Here is a 16,240-nt window from a genome sequence, read left to right as displayed (position 1 = left end):
TTGGAGGAGGAGGAATGCTGCCTATGACCCCAAGAACACCATCCCCACCGTCAAACATGGAGGTGGAAACATTATGCTTTGGGGGTGTTTTCCTGCTAAGGGGACAGGACAACTTCACCGCATCAAAGGGATGATGGACGGGGCCATGTACCGTCAAATCTTGGGTGAGAACCTCCTTCCCTCAGCCAGGGCATTGAAAATGGGTCGTGGATGGGTATTCCAGCATGATAATGACCCAAAACACACGGCCAAGGCAACAAAGGAGTGGCTCAATAAGAAGCACATTAAGGTCCTGGAGTGGCCTAGCCAGTCTCCAGACCTTAATCCCATAGAAACTCTGTGGAGTGAGCTGAAGGTTCGAGTTGCCAAACGTCAGCCTCAAAACCTTAATGACTTGGAGAAGATCTGCAAAGAGGAGTGGAACAAAATCCCTCCTGAGATGTGTGGAAACCTGGTGGCCAACTACAAGAAACATCTGACCTCTGTGATTGCCAACAAGGGTTTTGCCACCAAGTACTAAGTAATGTTTTGCAGAGGGGTCAAATACTTATTTCCCTCATTAAAATGCAAATCAATTTATAACATTTTTTACATGCGTTTTTCTGGATTATTTTGTTGCTATTCTGTCTCTCACTGTTGAAATAAACATACCATAAAAACTATAGACTGATCATGTCTTTGTCAGTGGGCAAACGTACAAAATCAGCAGGGGATCAAATACTTTTTTCCCTCACTGTATATTGAATTCAATAGAAGAGAACAGAGAGAGAGAGGGACAGAGAGAAACTGCCAGTTCCTTAATGTAGTCATTGGCTACAGCCAAAACATGAAGGAACAGGCAGTCTCTTTCTCTCATCTGTCTCTCGCTGTTTTCTTCTATTGAATTATATGTAGCCTAATAATTAAACACTTATCTAAAGTGGGCAGGGGGAACACTTACGTCATTTAGCAGACGCTCTTATCCAGAGCGACTTACAGTTAGTGAGTGCATACATTTTTTTCCTACTGTCCCTCGAGGGAATCGAACACACAACCCTGGCGTTGCAAGCGCCACGCTCTACCAACTGAGCTACACAGGGCCTTGAAATGCACTAATTTGAAATATGTAGTTAGGCTGTTATAAGCAAATTGTAATCTATAAGGCGTTTATTCAGTGATTTTCTTCTTTGTCTGATATATTTGTTTATTCATTCACGGCTAGGATGGGTAGCACTTTATTTAATAAACCATTTATAAGGCATTTATAAATTGTGTGTTCATCATTTATTAATCACCACGCACACATTAATAAACCATTTACTAATCATTAGTCAAGCATTTTTGCAGTCCCTAATCTAAAGTGAGTGCTATTTATACTTTATAAATACTTTATACAAGTTTTGAATTCCTGCTGTACCTGGTAAAAGAACAAACACACAACACAGGCGGTTTAAGGAAATATATATGCTTGTGTGAATAATTAGCTTACTAACATTTACAAATGTGGGAGTAATGAGTAATAAATGGTGCGCAAACATTTTGTAAATGCCTTATAAATGTCTTATAAATTGTTTATTATGGACCGTTAAAATAGTGTTACCCTGCCAGTTTATTGATATTTTGGCTCAATATTATATATGTAATATTAATTAACCCTTAGGATGGGGGGGGGGGGGGGGGGGGCATTTATGACAGCCAGGCACTTATATTTGCAATATACACTGTGTACAAAACATTAGGAATATTTGTCTTTATCTAATAAATGTGTTTATACATTCACAATTGGGATGTGGCTAGGAACATACAGATCACATACACTTACCGGACAGTTTATTAGGTACACCCATCTAGTATCAGGTCGGACCCCCTTTGCCTACTGAAAGGTTGCTGATTTGAATCCCTGAGCTGACTAGGTTAAAAAAAAATCTGTGCCCTTGAGCAAGGCACTTAACCCTAATTGCTCCTGTAAGTCATTCTAGATAAGAGCATCTACTGAATGACGGAAATGTAAAATGTATTTTCACGCATAAAAGAGACACGTGATCATATACAAATGTAAGCAAGGTTTGAAATTATTATGTTTTGTCAAATATTATATCTGTTTGGGCTTCTTGCAGTCAATTTGACTAGGCCATTCCAAGACATTAAATGTTTCCCCTTAAACCACTCAAGTGTTGCTTTAGCAGTATGCTTAGGGTCATTGTCCTGCTGGAAGGTAAACCTCCATCCCAGTCTCAAATCTCTGGAAGACCGAAACAGGTTTCCCTCAAGAATTTCCCTGTATTTAGCGCCATCCATCATTCTTTCAATTCTGACCAGTTTCCCTGTCCCTGCCGATGAAAAACATCCCCACAGCATGATGCTGCCACCACCATGCTTCACTGTGGGGATGGTGTTCTCGGGGTGATGAGAGGTGTTGGGATTGCGCCAGACATAACGTTTTCCTTGATGGCCAAAAAGCTAAATTTTAGTCTCATCTGACCAGAATACCTTCTTCCATATGTTTGGGGAGTCTCCCACATAATAATAATAATAAGCCATTTAGCAGACGCTTTTATCCAAAGCGACTTACAGTCATGCGTGCATACATTTTTGTGTATGGGTGGTCCCGGGGATCGAACCCACTACCCTGGCGTTACAAGAGCCGTGCTCTACCAGCTGAGCTACAGAGGACCACGATGTGTTTCTTGACATAATCTCAAAGATTATGGAGGAGTGTAAATACAGCAGTAGTTACAAGACTTTATTAGTTCAGAACTTCTTTACATAACACATTGGAAATTATTTAAAAAGGGTCATTTCATGTATTTTACTCATTCTACAATAGACCCAAACAGAAAAAAAACAAAGGAGGTGGGGGGGTTGGATTTTCCAGGGGGCTGTGATTCAGCAAATGAGTGCATGATCTAATGCCAAATCACTTCTTTCCAGACTTCTTGATTCCTCCACCAGTTAAAGGTCCCTTTCCTGCTGCTTTCGTCTTCAATGCCTCCAAGGCTTTCTGGTCTTCTTTCTGCTTCTGTTTGAAGGCCATTTCATCATCATCCATTTCCTTAGTGGCTTTCTTGGCAGCTTTTAGGGGCTTCTTTTTACCACCTTCTCTTCCAGACATATTTGCAATTTTTTCAAGAAAATCTCAAGAAAACCACTGAGCTAGCGTGTTAGCAGTTGCGTTGTAATCCGCGCTGTTAGGACCTTACTTACTTACTCACTTACTTACTACATGCCTTTTGGCGAACACCAAACGTGTTTGCTTATTTTATTCTTTAAGCAATGGCTTTTTTCTGGCCACTCTTCCGTAAAGCCCAGCTCTGTGGAGTGTACGGCTTAAAATGGTCCTATGGACAGATACTCCAATCTCCGCTGTGGAGCTTTGCAGCTCCTTCAGGGTTATCTTTGGTCTCTTTGTTGCCTCTCTGATTAATGCCCTCCTTGCCTGGTCTGTGAGTTTTGGTGGGCGGCCCTCTCTTGGCAGGTTTGTTGTGGTGCCATATTCTTTCCATTTTTTAATAATGGATTTAATGGTGCTCCGTGGGATGTTCAAAGTTTCTGATATTTTTTTATAACCCAATCCTGATCTGTACTTCTCCACAACTTTGTCCCTGACCTGTTTGGAGAGCTCCTTGGTCTTCATGGTGCTGCTTGCTTGGTGGTGCCCCTTGCTTAGTGGTGTTGCAGACTCTGGGGCCTTTCAGAACAGGTGTATATATACTGAGATCATGTGACACTTAGATTGCACACAGGTGGACTTTATTTAACTAATTATGTGACTTCTGAAGGTAATTGGTTGCACCAGATCTTATTTAGGGGCTTCATAGCAAAGGGGTGAAAACATATGCAGGCACCACTTTTCCGTTATTTATTTTCTTGCATTTTTTAAAGCAAGTTATTTTTATCATTTCACTTCACCAATTTGGACTATTTTGTGTATGTCCATTACATGAAATCCAAATAAAAATCCATTTAAATTACAGGTTGTAATGCAACAAAATAGGAAAAACGCCAAGGGGGATGAATACTTTTGCAAGGCACTGTATGTTCCTAGAGCACAGGCAGTGTGGTCCCCTGCTCTTCTGGTACCAGTGCTGTAGTAAAGGATGCTAGGCTTAGCAGAGACAGCTCAGAGGTGAGTGCAGTGGAGGTAGGAAGAAAACAGAGAGACACAGATGTATTGCCAGTTCCTTAATATGTTGGCTCTATATGTAATAACAATTAACACTTACAGTGAGGGAAAAAAGTATTTGAGCCCCTGCTGATTTTGTACGTCTGCCAACTGACAAATCATGATCAGTCTATAATTTTAATGGTAGGTTTATTTGAACAGTAAGAGACAGAATAACAACAACAAAATCCAGAAAAACGCATGTCAAAAATGTTGTAAATTGATTTGCATTTTAATGAGGGAAATAAGTATTTGACCCCTCTGCAAAACATGACTTAGTACTTGGTGGCAAAACCCTTGTTGGCAATCACAGAGGTCAGATGTTTCTTGTAGTTGGCAACCAGGTTTGCACACATCTCAGAAGGGATTTTGTCCCACTCCTCTTTGCAGATCTTCTCCGAGTCATTAAGGTTTCGAGCCTGACGTTTGGCAAATCGAACCTTCAGCTCCCTCCACAGATTTTCTATGGGATTAAGGTCTGGAGACTGGCTAGGCCACTCCAGGACCTTAATGTGCTTCTTCTTGAGCCACTCCTTTGTTGCCTTGGCCGTGTGTTTTGGGTCATTGTCATGCTGGAATACCCATCCACGACCCGTTTTCAATGCCCTGGCTGAGGGAAGGAGGTTCTCACCCTAGATTTTACGGTACATGGCCCTGTCCATCGTCACTTTGATGCGGTGAAGTTGTCCTGTCCCCTTAGCAGAAAAACACCCCCAAAGCATAATGTTTCCACCTCCATGTTTGACGGTGGGGATGGTGTTATTGGGGTCATAGGCAGCATTCCTCCTCCTCCAAACACGGTCGAGTTGAGTTGATGCCAAAGAGCTCGATTTTGGTCTCATCTGACCACAACACTTTCACCCAGTTCTCCTCTGAATCATTCAGATGTTCATTGGCAAACTTCAGACGGGCCTGTATACGTGCTTTCTTGAGCAGGGGGACCTTGCGGGCGCTGCAGGATTTCAGTCCTTCACGGCATAGTATGTTACCAATTGTTTTCTTGGTGACTATGGTCCCAGCTGCCTTGAGATCATTGACAAGATCCTCCTGTGTAGTTCTGGGCTGATTCCTTACTGTTCTCATGATCATTGCAACTCCAAGGGGTGAGATCTTGCATGGAGCCCCAGGCAGAGGGAGCTTGACAGTTCTTTTGTGTTTCTTCCATTTGTGAATAATCGCACCAACTGTTGTCACCTTCTCACCAAGCTGCTTCGCGATGGTCTTGTAGCCCATTCCAGCCTTGTGTAGGTCTACAATCTTGTCCCTGACATCCTTGGAGAGCTCTTTGGTCTTGGCCATGGTGGAGAGTTTGGAATCTGATTGATTGATTGCTTCTGTGGACAGGTGTCTTTTATACAGGTAACAAGCTGAGATTAGGATCACTCCCTTTAAGAGTGTGCTCCTAATCTCAGCTCGTTACCTGTATAAAAGACACCTGGGAGCCAGAAATCTTTCTGATTGAGAGGGGGTCAAATACTTATTTCCCTCTTTAAAATGCTAATCAATTTATAACATTTTTGACATGCGTTTTTCTGGATTTTTTTGTTGTTATTCTGTCACTCACTGTTCAAATAAAACTACCATTAAAATTATAGACTGATCATTTCTTTGTCAGTGGGCAAACGTACAAAATCAGCAGGGGATCAAATACTTTTTTCCCTCACTGTAGGAGTGACAGACAGAGTGACAACAGAGGAGTACAAGGAGAAGCAAAGACAGACAGACACAGTGACAGACAGACGGACAGACAGAGACAGAGTGACCGCAGAGAAGATGCAGAGACAGACTGCACAACAGGGGGGCAACAGAGGCACATTTATAGTGGTGAGTTGTCTCGCCATGAGCTGGTTAAAAAGAGCTGATTAAAAAAGGAAAAGGACTATGTTTTTTCAGCAGTCACTGGTACAGTAAAAGTTGAGAAATGATATACTATAATTGCCTATGTTATGTGTCAGTAGCATTACTGACTGTGTGTAAGTAGCGGGGGTGCGCACAGTGCATGCAGTGATGTGGGCTGGTGTGGCTGAAATGCCAGGGCTGAATTTTTGTCCCAGTCCGCCCCTGGTAACAACTCTAACAACTGTAGTGACTGTAAGGACAGGTACAAATCATGTCATAGAGTCAGTCTGAACTTTTAAGGAGACCACAAAAGGATTAGACTGATTAGTCTCTTTGGGATTCAAGATCATTTGTAGCAGATATCTAATGTACATTATATGAATGCCAATAATCTACAGTAGCCTACAATATCTACAGTAACCTACAATATCTACAGTAGCCTACAATATCTACAGTAACCTACAATATCCTTGGGACTTGTAGAGCATCACTTAACATTCTGTCTAAGTAGCACAGGGGTAGGCCTATAAGAGCGTATCCTAAAAACAACATAAAGCTGAAACAAACAGAGATGTCCAGTGTTGAAAGATGAAGTGAGAGAGTAGGGGAACTGTCCCTGTTAGGTTCCAATGTGATTAATCAAGTTCAAATATAGGGACACCTGATATAGAAGTGATGACATCGTCTCTCATGGAAATTATTCACAGTAAGCCTGCTGTAATGTCACATTTAAAATTGGCTCGCAAATAAAAAAACAACCACAGATATACTGCTGCTACTGGGTATAATTTGGTTCAAATGTGTATAACATCTATGTTAAATCTCTGTCCTCATGGATTAGGTTCTAGTCTGCTGTGCAGTAGCCAAGGGAGCCATCAACAGTATTGGGACGGGGCCAGAATCAGCAGCTTAACGTCATCATAGAGGAGGGGCTATGTAAATTTAGCAGAATAATGTAAAGGGATGGTGCCTGCTATTTCCACTTGCCCATCAATAAAATCTAGGGGGGAAATCGTCGACTCAAATTGCTGAATTAAAAAGAAAAAGGATATCATATTCTCTCATCTCTAGGCATTAGTCCAGAATATATGGAACATGGCATCGAAATGTCCTAAATGCGACAAGACGGTTTATTTTGGTAAGTGCATTTTTCATATGATCATATAGCCTATCCTCCCATGTCTGTAGTGTGTGAAAACCCCCCGAGTGAGCTATGTAGGCCTAATTACTTAGGCAATTGTAGACACCGTTACAGCTATTGTTTTCTCAAATATAAGCACACTGTCACGTTATAATTATACAGTAAGCCTAGACAATATTACCCTACAGATTGGGGTAGACCTAATTGGCAATTGTACTGCCTTTGATCTATTTTATTAGAATGAACCAGTAGGCTATTTACTTTAGGTATTGGTCAGCGGCGTCAGCCTAGCGTGCCTATATATAGGTTAAACCAATTAGGCCCTGACTGTAAAGCCTACATCTGTTTATGCAGTATTTGTGTTGCTTAAGCCATGCAAGGAGGTGTGATCATTTCTTCCTTCATGAGGACATATGGGAAACCTATGTCCCACGTGTATTGGCTAGCCTATACATCGGTCAGAACAGTGAAAATATTGGCCCTCACCGCTCTGCAGACGTGTGAAAACATCTGTCCACAAATTAATGACATAAGCAGCCTTTCCCATTGATGGCTATTAGATGGATTTAAAAGCAATATCTTCTCCTTAACCGATACTGTTTACAGTAGGCCTATTCAGGGAATGTGTTCTTAGTTTTAAAAGATTTAAGATACCCAGCCTAGCTGCTTGGCACAATAAAGAGATTGAGATAGCCAATTAATTAGGCATAGGCTAACATGTTGCTGAGCTGATAGATAGGCCCTACCTTCCATATAAATAATTAATTTGTCACATCTGTGTGATGGATTGACTTTGCCCAGGCCTACACTACATGACCAAAAGTATGTGGACACCTGCTTGTTGAAAATCTCATTCCAAAATCATGGGCATTAATATGGAGTTGGTCCCCCCTTTGCTGCTATAACAGCCTCCACTCTTCTTGGAAGGCTTTCCACTAGATGTTGGAACATTACTGCTCACTACACCCGCAATAACATCTGCTAAATATGTGTATGTGACCAATAACATTTTATTTGATTTTATTTGATTGCTGTGGGGACTTGCTTCCATTCAGCCACAAGAGCATTAGTGAGGTCGGGCACTGATGTTGGGCGATTAGGCCTGGCTCGCAGTCGGCGTTCCAATTCATCCCAAAAGTGTTCAATGGGGTTGAGGTCAGGGCTCTGTGCAGGCCAGTCAAGTTCTTCCACACTGATCTCGAAAAACCATTTCTGTATGGACCTCGCTTTGTGCACGGGGGCATTGTCATGCTAAAACAGGAAAGGGCCTTCCCCATAGAATCGTTTAGAATATCATTGTATGCTGTAGGGTTAAGATTTCCTTTCACTGGAACTAAGGGGCTTAGCCCGAACCATGAAAAACAGCCCCAGACCATTATTCCTCCTCCACCAAACTTTACAGAGAACGAGTTTCCACTGCTCCAGAGTCCAATGGTGGGCTTTATACCACTCCAGCTGACGCTTGGCATTGCGCATGGTAATCTTAGGCTTGTGTGCGGCTGCTTGGCCATGGAAATCCATTTAATTAAGCTCCCGATAAACAGTTCTTATACTGACGTTGCTTCCAGAGGCAGTTTGGAACTCGGTAGTGAGTGTTGCAACCGAGGACAGACGATTTTTGCGCGCTTCGCGTTTCAGCACTTGCCGGTCCCGCTCTGTGAGCTTGTGTGGCCTACCACTTTGTTGCTGAGCCGTTGTTGCTCCTAGACATTTCCACTTTACAATAACAGCACTTCCAGTTGACCGGGGCAGGTCTAGTAGGGCAGATATTTGACGAACTGACTTGTTGGAAAGGTGTTATCCTATGACGGTAAGGCCATTCTACTGCCAATGTTTGTCTATGGATATTGCATGGCTGTGTGCTCGATTTTATGCACCTGTCAACAACGGGTGTGGCTGAAATAGCCGAATCCACTAATTTGAAGGGGTGTCAACATACTTTTGTATATATAGTGTATCTCTGGAGAACAATAGGAATCCGATTTCAGCGCTAACTGGCATGGACAGCTCCCTAAGAAGGAAATGGCGCGCGAGCCAGCCGACCGACCAAACCAATGGCAGAGTGTGCATGTGAGTCCAAGACACTGTAAAGGACAAGCCGATTCAACATGTTCTCTCATAATGGCCTACCAGACCTGGCTGCTTATGTCATACATGATTCAATCTAGTGTCAGTTATTTGTTTCCCACTCCCCTGTAAAAAGTAGGCCCCTATACACCATAGTAAAAAAAAACAATGAAAGAAAGAGATTGTTTTGATCGTTCTTCTTAGACTATATTACACTCTTTTTCATGAGTTAAAACAGTAAGTGTGGGCCTATGATTGTCAGTGGCAGTGCGTCAGAATAAAACCTCTGGAAACCTCCTTGCAACACTTTTCACTCATCTTGAAGCATCTGTTTCTTCTTACCTAATTAGCTCCAAATGGGCAATGTCTTGGGCATTCTATCTGGTAATGAATTAATTAATTAATGAATACCGGATATTACTTGAAATCTGCTTACTGTCTAGCATCTTAATACTTTCCCTTATGGAAGGTCCCTTAGAATTTTCCCTCTGACCCGTACTTGTGTAGCGTGTCACCAATAAAGAGGGCAATGCCACTCTCTTTGTGTTTATTCGCATATTCACACACTGCCCCTTAGGCTCCTAGTTCCTTTAGTCCGTGTCTGCTTTGATGCTATCATTGAGGGCTGCTAAATCTGCAGTGTTTACTTCTCTACTCCCACTCTCATTATGAAATACTGCATATTCTCTCTGAGTCCCTTTGCCTCGGGAGTTTAGATGATGTTTGATGTACGTTACGTAACTCCTAGTCTTTGATTTAGCCCCCACAAGTTCTCCTCTCTCATTTTAACACTCTAATCTGGGTCGCGGCATAATCATCATCAGCCATATCTCTGAAACTGTACTGACTTCATGTGTCATTTAGTGTTGCTGTTCCTGTCCATGAAAACTGATAATAATCCTCTATCCTCCCTGACTTTCAGTGATAGGCTGTGTCCCAAACAGCACCCTATTGCCTATGTGGTGCACTAAATAGGGAATACACTCTTAGAAAAAAAGGTGCTATCTAGAACATAAAAGCGTTATTCGGCTGTCCCCTTGGATAACTCTTTGGAGAACCCTTTTTGGTTCCATGTAGAACCCTTTTGGGTTCTAGGTAGAACCCTTTTCACAGAGTGTTTTACGGAACCAAAAAGGGTTCTCCTATGGGGACATCCAAGGAACCCTTTTGGAACCCTTTTTTCTAAGAGTGTAAGGTGCCATTTGGGATCCAGCCATGGAGTCCTGCTCCCACACTGCCACTGGATGGATCTCATCAACAGATACAGGATGAGACGTAATCACATATTGTACCAGAGGGCAAACAAAATCCCTCTAATCAACCTTCATTATTTAGACTGAACAACCCCCACAGCCTTCTCTCACTTTCTCACTCTGTCTTTATCTCTTTCTCGTTTACTCTCTCTGTTTTACTGTGTGTGCGTGCGTGTGTGCGTGTGTGTGTGTTTGTGTGCATGCTTGCATGCCATCCGTGCAGTTGGGAAAGGTAGAGGGGGAGAACAAGAGAGAGAGAAAGAGAGAGACCGACAGAGAGAGAGAGAGAGAGAGAGAGAGAGAGAGGGAGAGAGAACACCCTGCAGGGGCAGACTCTCATGACTCTCAAAGCAAAGTGGCTATTGTCTGTCTGCCGAGTTGACTATGTGGTCACTGCCTCCCACTTAACTGTATCTTACATTAGTGACAGGTCGCCAGATTGGGTGTGCCAGAGGCATGTGGCCTGCCTCGTTATTCTGGGCTATATCTAACAGAGGTTAGAGATAAAAGCCTAATTGAGTAGCTTGTTCTATCATTTATATGGCCTCACTCTCTCCTTGCAATCCCACAGCAGCCAGGGACAGGCATTAGACATTGATTTACAGAAAGCATTTGTAGCATAATGACTGTAGTCTAATTTGTAGGCAGATTGTGAGAGTGCGTGCGTGCCAATGTGTGCGAGTGGGTGTGTGTGCGTGCCTGTGTGTGTATGTTTGAGTGTGTGTCTGACAGAATGATGGCCAGGCGGAACAGACAGAAGTGGGGCAGAGGCTTTGGGATTTGAGATATGAAACAGGCTTTTGAATTACAATGGTGACTCATCCTATGAGTAAGTCTGGCACAGCGGGTGCAAAGCACCAAAAGATACACTGACCAGAAAAGACTGGAGGCACAATGGAGATGTGGAGAAAATGGTGGAATCAATATAACATGATAATCAACATAAAAGAGAATCTACTCCTCTGTACAACGGAGATAACCAGACTTCCGTTCAGAAGGCAATGGACAGGGTGCAGTTGAGGTTGATAAAGAAATGAATGACCAACACAATCCAACCACCAGAGAAATGTTCTTCCCTACCGAACTAGCTCACTCTAGCATCTCATACTCTAAATGTGTAAATGCAACCACATCTAAATGTTTAAATGCAACCACAACATGTCCCTTTCCTGTCCCCCCCCCCCCCCCCCTCTCTCTCTCCTCCCCCCAGCGGAGAAGGTGACATCTCTGGGGAAAGACTGGCACAAGTTCTGTCTGAAATGTGAGCGCTGCAACAAGACCCTGAACCCAGGGGGCCATGCTGAGGTAAGAGGAGTCAGTAGCTTACCCCACACAGAGACAGTCAGAGGACAACCGCAGGGGGCTTTGTGGACAATAGAGAGGAGTAACTAGGCAGACATTTTGGCTCTGTTACCATAGATCTCTGAGAGGGTTAGAGAGGGTTAGGCCATCACGGGGAGAGTATCGGTATTCTGACATAGCCTATTGATCAATATGGGTACTGTACAGTACTATACAGGAGGCTAGGCCAGTTACGAACAGAGAGGATTGGCTTCTATTGAGGTTCATACAGGCTACTAAAGTATGTGGTTTTATGTGTAGTGTTCAGTGCAATCTGAAATCCATTGGGTTCCTCTCTTATTTGTGGCATGTTTGTTTAAAATATCCCCCCAAAGCTACATCAACTATTTTAAACTCAATTCAGTCATGTAGCCCTCAATGCTAGAATGGATGTCAATATGTTATAGGGGTATTTTTACTTGAGTTTATACCACAATTCACCCCAACACAGTCCAATGGATTTGTTCCTAGATACTTTTGCTCATTGTCTTTCTTTCTGTTCACAGCATGATGGAACACCCTACTGCCACAAGCCATGCTATGCTGCCCTCTTTGGACCAAAAGGTGAAATACATCAACTTTATGGCCAGCCATTATTTTGTTTTGTGCTTTATGTGCTTAAACATTTACATTTTTACATTTTTAGTCATTTAGCAGACGCTCTTATCCAGAGCGACTTACAATTAGCTTATAAAATGTTTAATCGCAGTAATCTTCTCCAGAGTCTTATAAAAGGAAACTGCGTTGGTTAATGTGTTCGCACAATATGTAATGAAGCCTCTCGCTGTAGGTGTGAACATTGGAGGTGCTGGCTCTTATGTCTACGAGGCTCCTGTCAACGATACAACTGCCAGTGTTTCCACGGAAACAGAGGCCAAACCTGAGGAGAAGAAAGCTCACGCCAGAGGCCCAGTGAAGGGTAAGGAACATGAGAGAAAAAAACGAAAGATATAGAGAAGGACAAACTCAAAAAAGAGAGATAGAGCTACTGTCATGTGTTATCCCATATGGAGAGGGTATTCAGTGTATTTTGACCACTGGTTGTGTAACAATCCTGTTCTTCTCCATCTCTTTTTGACACAGCTGCAAGCTTCTCAACTTTTTCTGGAGAGCCCAGTAAATGTCCAAGGTGCAGCAAGACAGTGTATTTCGGTAAGCCTGTTATGTTATTGTCCATGTCATTTAGTATGTGCATATGTGGATGTGAGTGGGTGTCTACAATGCACATGGTGGCTGGCCACTGGAAGTACTAGAGGAATGTTGTTTCCATGGTGATACAGTATGTCTGAAATTGTGTGTGTGTGTGCGTGTGCGTGCGTACGCTTCCGTGTGTGCTTGTGTGTGCAGCTGAGAAGGTAACGTCCCTGGGGAAGGACTGGCATCGACCCTGTTTGCGCTGTGAGAGGTGCTGCAAGACCCTGGCCCCGGGAAGCCACGCAGAGGTGAGAGACAGAAGACGGGGAGAAGGGGTAGGGAAGCGGGAGATGTGGGGAGGGGAGAAAGGAGAACAAATAGAAAGATTTAAGGAGATGCCCTGTCTGTGCTCTCTGTGAAGGCAGGAAGCAGAGCCATATACAGTTGAAGTCGGAAGTTTACATACACCTTAGCCAAATACATTTAAACTCAGTTTTTCACAATTCCTGACATTTAATCCTAGTAAAAATTCCCTGTTTTAGGTCAGTTAGGATCACCATGTTATTTTAAGAATGTGAAATGTCAGAATAATAGTAGAGAGAATTATTTATTTCAGCTTTAATTTCTTTCATCACATTCCCAGTGGGTCAGAAGTTTACATACACTCAATTAGTATTTGGTAGCATTGCCTTTAAATTGTTTAACTTGGGTCAAACGTTTTGGGTAGCCTTCCACAAGTTTCCCACAATAACTTGGGTGAATTTTGGCCCATTCCTCCTGACAGAGCTGGTGTAACTGAGTCAGGTTTGTAGGCCTCCTTGCTCGTACACGCTTTTTCAGTTCTGCCCACACATTTTCTATAGGATTGAGGTCAGGGCTTTGTGATGGCCACTCCAATACCTTGACATTGTTGTCCTTAAGCCATTTTGCCACAACTTTGGAAGTATGTTTGGGGTCATTGTCCATTTGGAAGACCCATTTGCGACCAAGCTTTAACTTCCTGACAGATGTCTTGAGATGTTGCTTCAATATATCCACATAATTTTCCTTCCTCATTATGCCATCTATTTTGTGAAGTGCACTAGTCCCTCCTGCAGCAAAGGACCCCCACAGCATGATGCTGCCACCCCCGTGCTTCACGGTTGGGATGGTGTTCTTCGGCTTGCAAGCACCCCCTTTTCCCTCCAAACATAACGATGGTCATTATGGGCAAACAGTTCTATTTTTGTTTCATCAGACCAGAGGACATTTCTCCAAAAAGTACGATCTTTGTCCCCATGTGCAGTTGTAAACCATAGTCTGGCTTTTTTATGGCGGTTTTGGAGCAGTGGCTTCTTCCTTGCTGAGCGGCCTTTCAGGTTATGTCGATATAGGACTCGTTTTACTGTGGATATAGATACTTTTGTACCTGTTTTCTCCAGCATCTTCATAAGGTCCTTTGCTGTTGTTCTGGGATTGATTTGCACTTTTCGCACCAAAGTACGTTCATCTCTAGGAGACAGAACGTGTCTCCTTCCTGAGCGGTATGACGGCTGCGTTTGTACAGATGAACGTGGTACCTTCAGGCATTTGGAAATTGCTCCCAAGGATGAACCAGACTTGTGGAGGTCTACAATTTTTTTCTGAGGTCTTGGCTGATTTCTTTTGATTTTCCCATGATGTCAAGCAAAGAGGCACTGTTTGAAGGTAGGCCTTGAAATACATCCACATGTACACCTCCAATTCAATCAAATGATGTCAATTAGCCTATCAGAAGCTTCTAAAGCCATGGCATAATTTTCTGGAATTTTCCAAGCTGTTTAAAGGCACAGTCAACTTAGTGTATGTAAACTTCTGACCCACTGGAATTGTGATACAGTGAATTATAAGTGAAATAATCTGTCTGTAAACAATTGTTGGAAAGATTACTTGTGTCATGCACAAAGTAGTGTGGTTGAAAAACAAGTTCTAATGACTCCAACCTAAGTGTATGTAAACTTCCGACTTCAACTGTAAATATACTGTTATTAGACCACGGCCGCCGGTCCACCCATCACAGAACGTTTACAGTACTTGAATGGGAATCTGAATGACATTTTCACATACTCTGAATTTGAGAAGGTGCTGCTAGTGATAGACAGCATATAGACAAAAGGATTACACATAATCTACATACAGTACATACAATATAAATACAATAAACAAAGAACAATTACACATGATAGGAGAGTATACAAATGTACAGTTGAAGATGTACAGAGAATGTACTAAGAATATACTTATAAAATGTACAATTTACAGTGGTAGTGCAGCATAGTGCAGTTCTAGTAATTCTATTTCTATGGCCATAGATATATACATAGGCCTATAATGCATGTGGCAGGAAGTGTCTGGGTACAGTAAATTATATTAATTCCATTCTGTTTCAGCATGATGGGCAGCCCTACTGCCACAAACCGTGCTATGCCACCCTGTTTGGGCCCAAAGGTATGCTATACTCACTCAAGACTTTCTTCCTCTTAACCATATGAAAGACCAACCACCCAATTGCTATGCTTTACATGTATTCATATATTTCATAGATATCACCATATTCAGATGTATCTTGTCCATTGCTCCCTTCCAGGGGTGAACACTGGAGGTGTTGGGAGCTACATCTACGATGAACCCAGCGCTGAGGCAGAGACTGAGGCCCAGCCTTGAGTCTACCCATACCCCCCCACCACCTCCACCTCCAGCCAGACCTCTTCAACATTAGCTCACTCACCTCATGCCTTGTTACTATCACCAGTCTTAGATAGACTCACCCTATCTGTATTTCCAACCTGTCCCTACACTTTCTACTCTGCCAGATGAACTATTTATTATAGTCTCCTTTAGGTTATTCAGCATCTACAGAAACCAAGTTTCAAATAATACATGATAAATATTTAGAATGTTCTGTTGTATTTCAATATTGTTTATACCTCTACTTTTTGTATTGAAATGAATCTTTATAGCTAACTTCTCCCCTGTGGAATGTACAGTAGGGTCATCGGTGACTCCTTCCTCATTGTTCATGTCTCTCCAAGATGCCAAATCAACAGAATTGTGTGTAAGATGTACAGTATAATGTGTATTAAATGAAAGCCACCATATGGTTTGACTCGACACAATACAGCACAGACGTAGTGAGGGAAAGATGAGGGGGTGGTAGGCCTACTGTTTTTCATTCCCTGAAAATAATGTAATTTGTCTGTGCACCTATAAAGACATGACATACACAACTGTCATGATGATTTCCAAGCTATCCGCTATAGGCCTATTCAGTATGTTCTTGCCAAGCTCACCCTGTGTCAGGATGAC

At 42.6% G+C, this 16,240-nt stretch overlaps 2 protein-coding genes across 2 annotated transcripts; one reads left to right on the top strand and one right to left on the bottom strand.

Moving 5' to 3' along the window:
• Window positions 1-2,701: 2,701 nt before the first annotated feature.
• On the bottom strand, window positions 2,702-3,157 carry LOC311108242 (translation machinery-associated protein 7). The gene has a single exon (XM_084150858.1). It carries the CDS (start codon window positions 3,089-3,091, stop codon window positions 2,897-2,899), a length of 195 nt encoding a protein of 64 aa, XP_084006984.1. The 5' UTR covers window positions 3,092-3,157; the 3' UTR covers window positions 2,702-2,896.
• Window positions 3,158-6,961: 3,804 nt separating this feature from the next.
• Window positions 6,962-15,598, top strand: crip2l (cysteine-rich protein 2-like; the record flags this gene model as incomplete). Its single annotated transcript, XM_084150918.1, has 8 exons — window positions 6,962-7,118; window positions 11,652-11,746; window positions 12,289-12,346; window positions 12,573-12,701; window positions 12,866-12,934; window positions 13,130-13,224; window positions 15,325-15,382; window positions 15,522-15,598. The coding sequence occupies exons 1-8, from the start codon at window positions 7,076-7,078 to the stop codon at window positions 15,596-15,598; spliced, it is 624 nt and encodes a 207-aa protein (XP_084007044.1). The 5' UTR covers window positions 6,962-7,075.
• Window positions 15,599-16,240: the final 642 nt, after the last annotated feature.

Source organism: Coregonus lavaretus (genome assembly GCF_964263955.1).
Source record: "Coregonus lavaretus genome assembly, chromosome: 33".
Taxonomy (NCBI): Eukaryota; Metazoa; Chordata; class Actinopteri; order Salmoniformes; family Salmonidae; genus Coregonus; species Coregonus lavaretus.
This window is presented reverse-complemented; position numbering and strand designations above follow the sequence as displayed.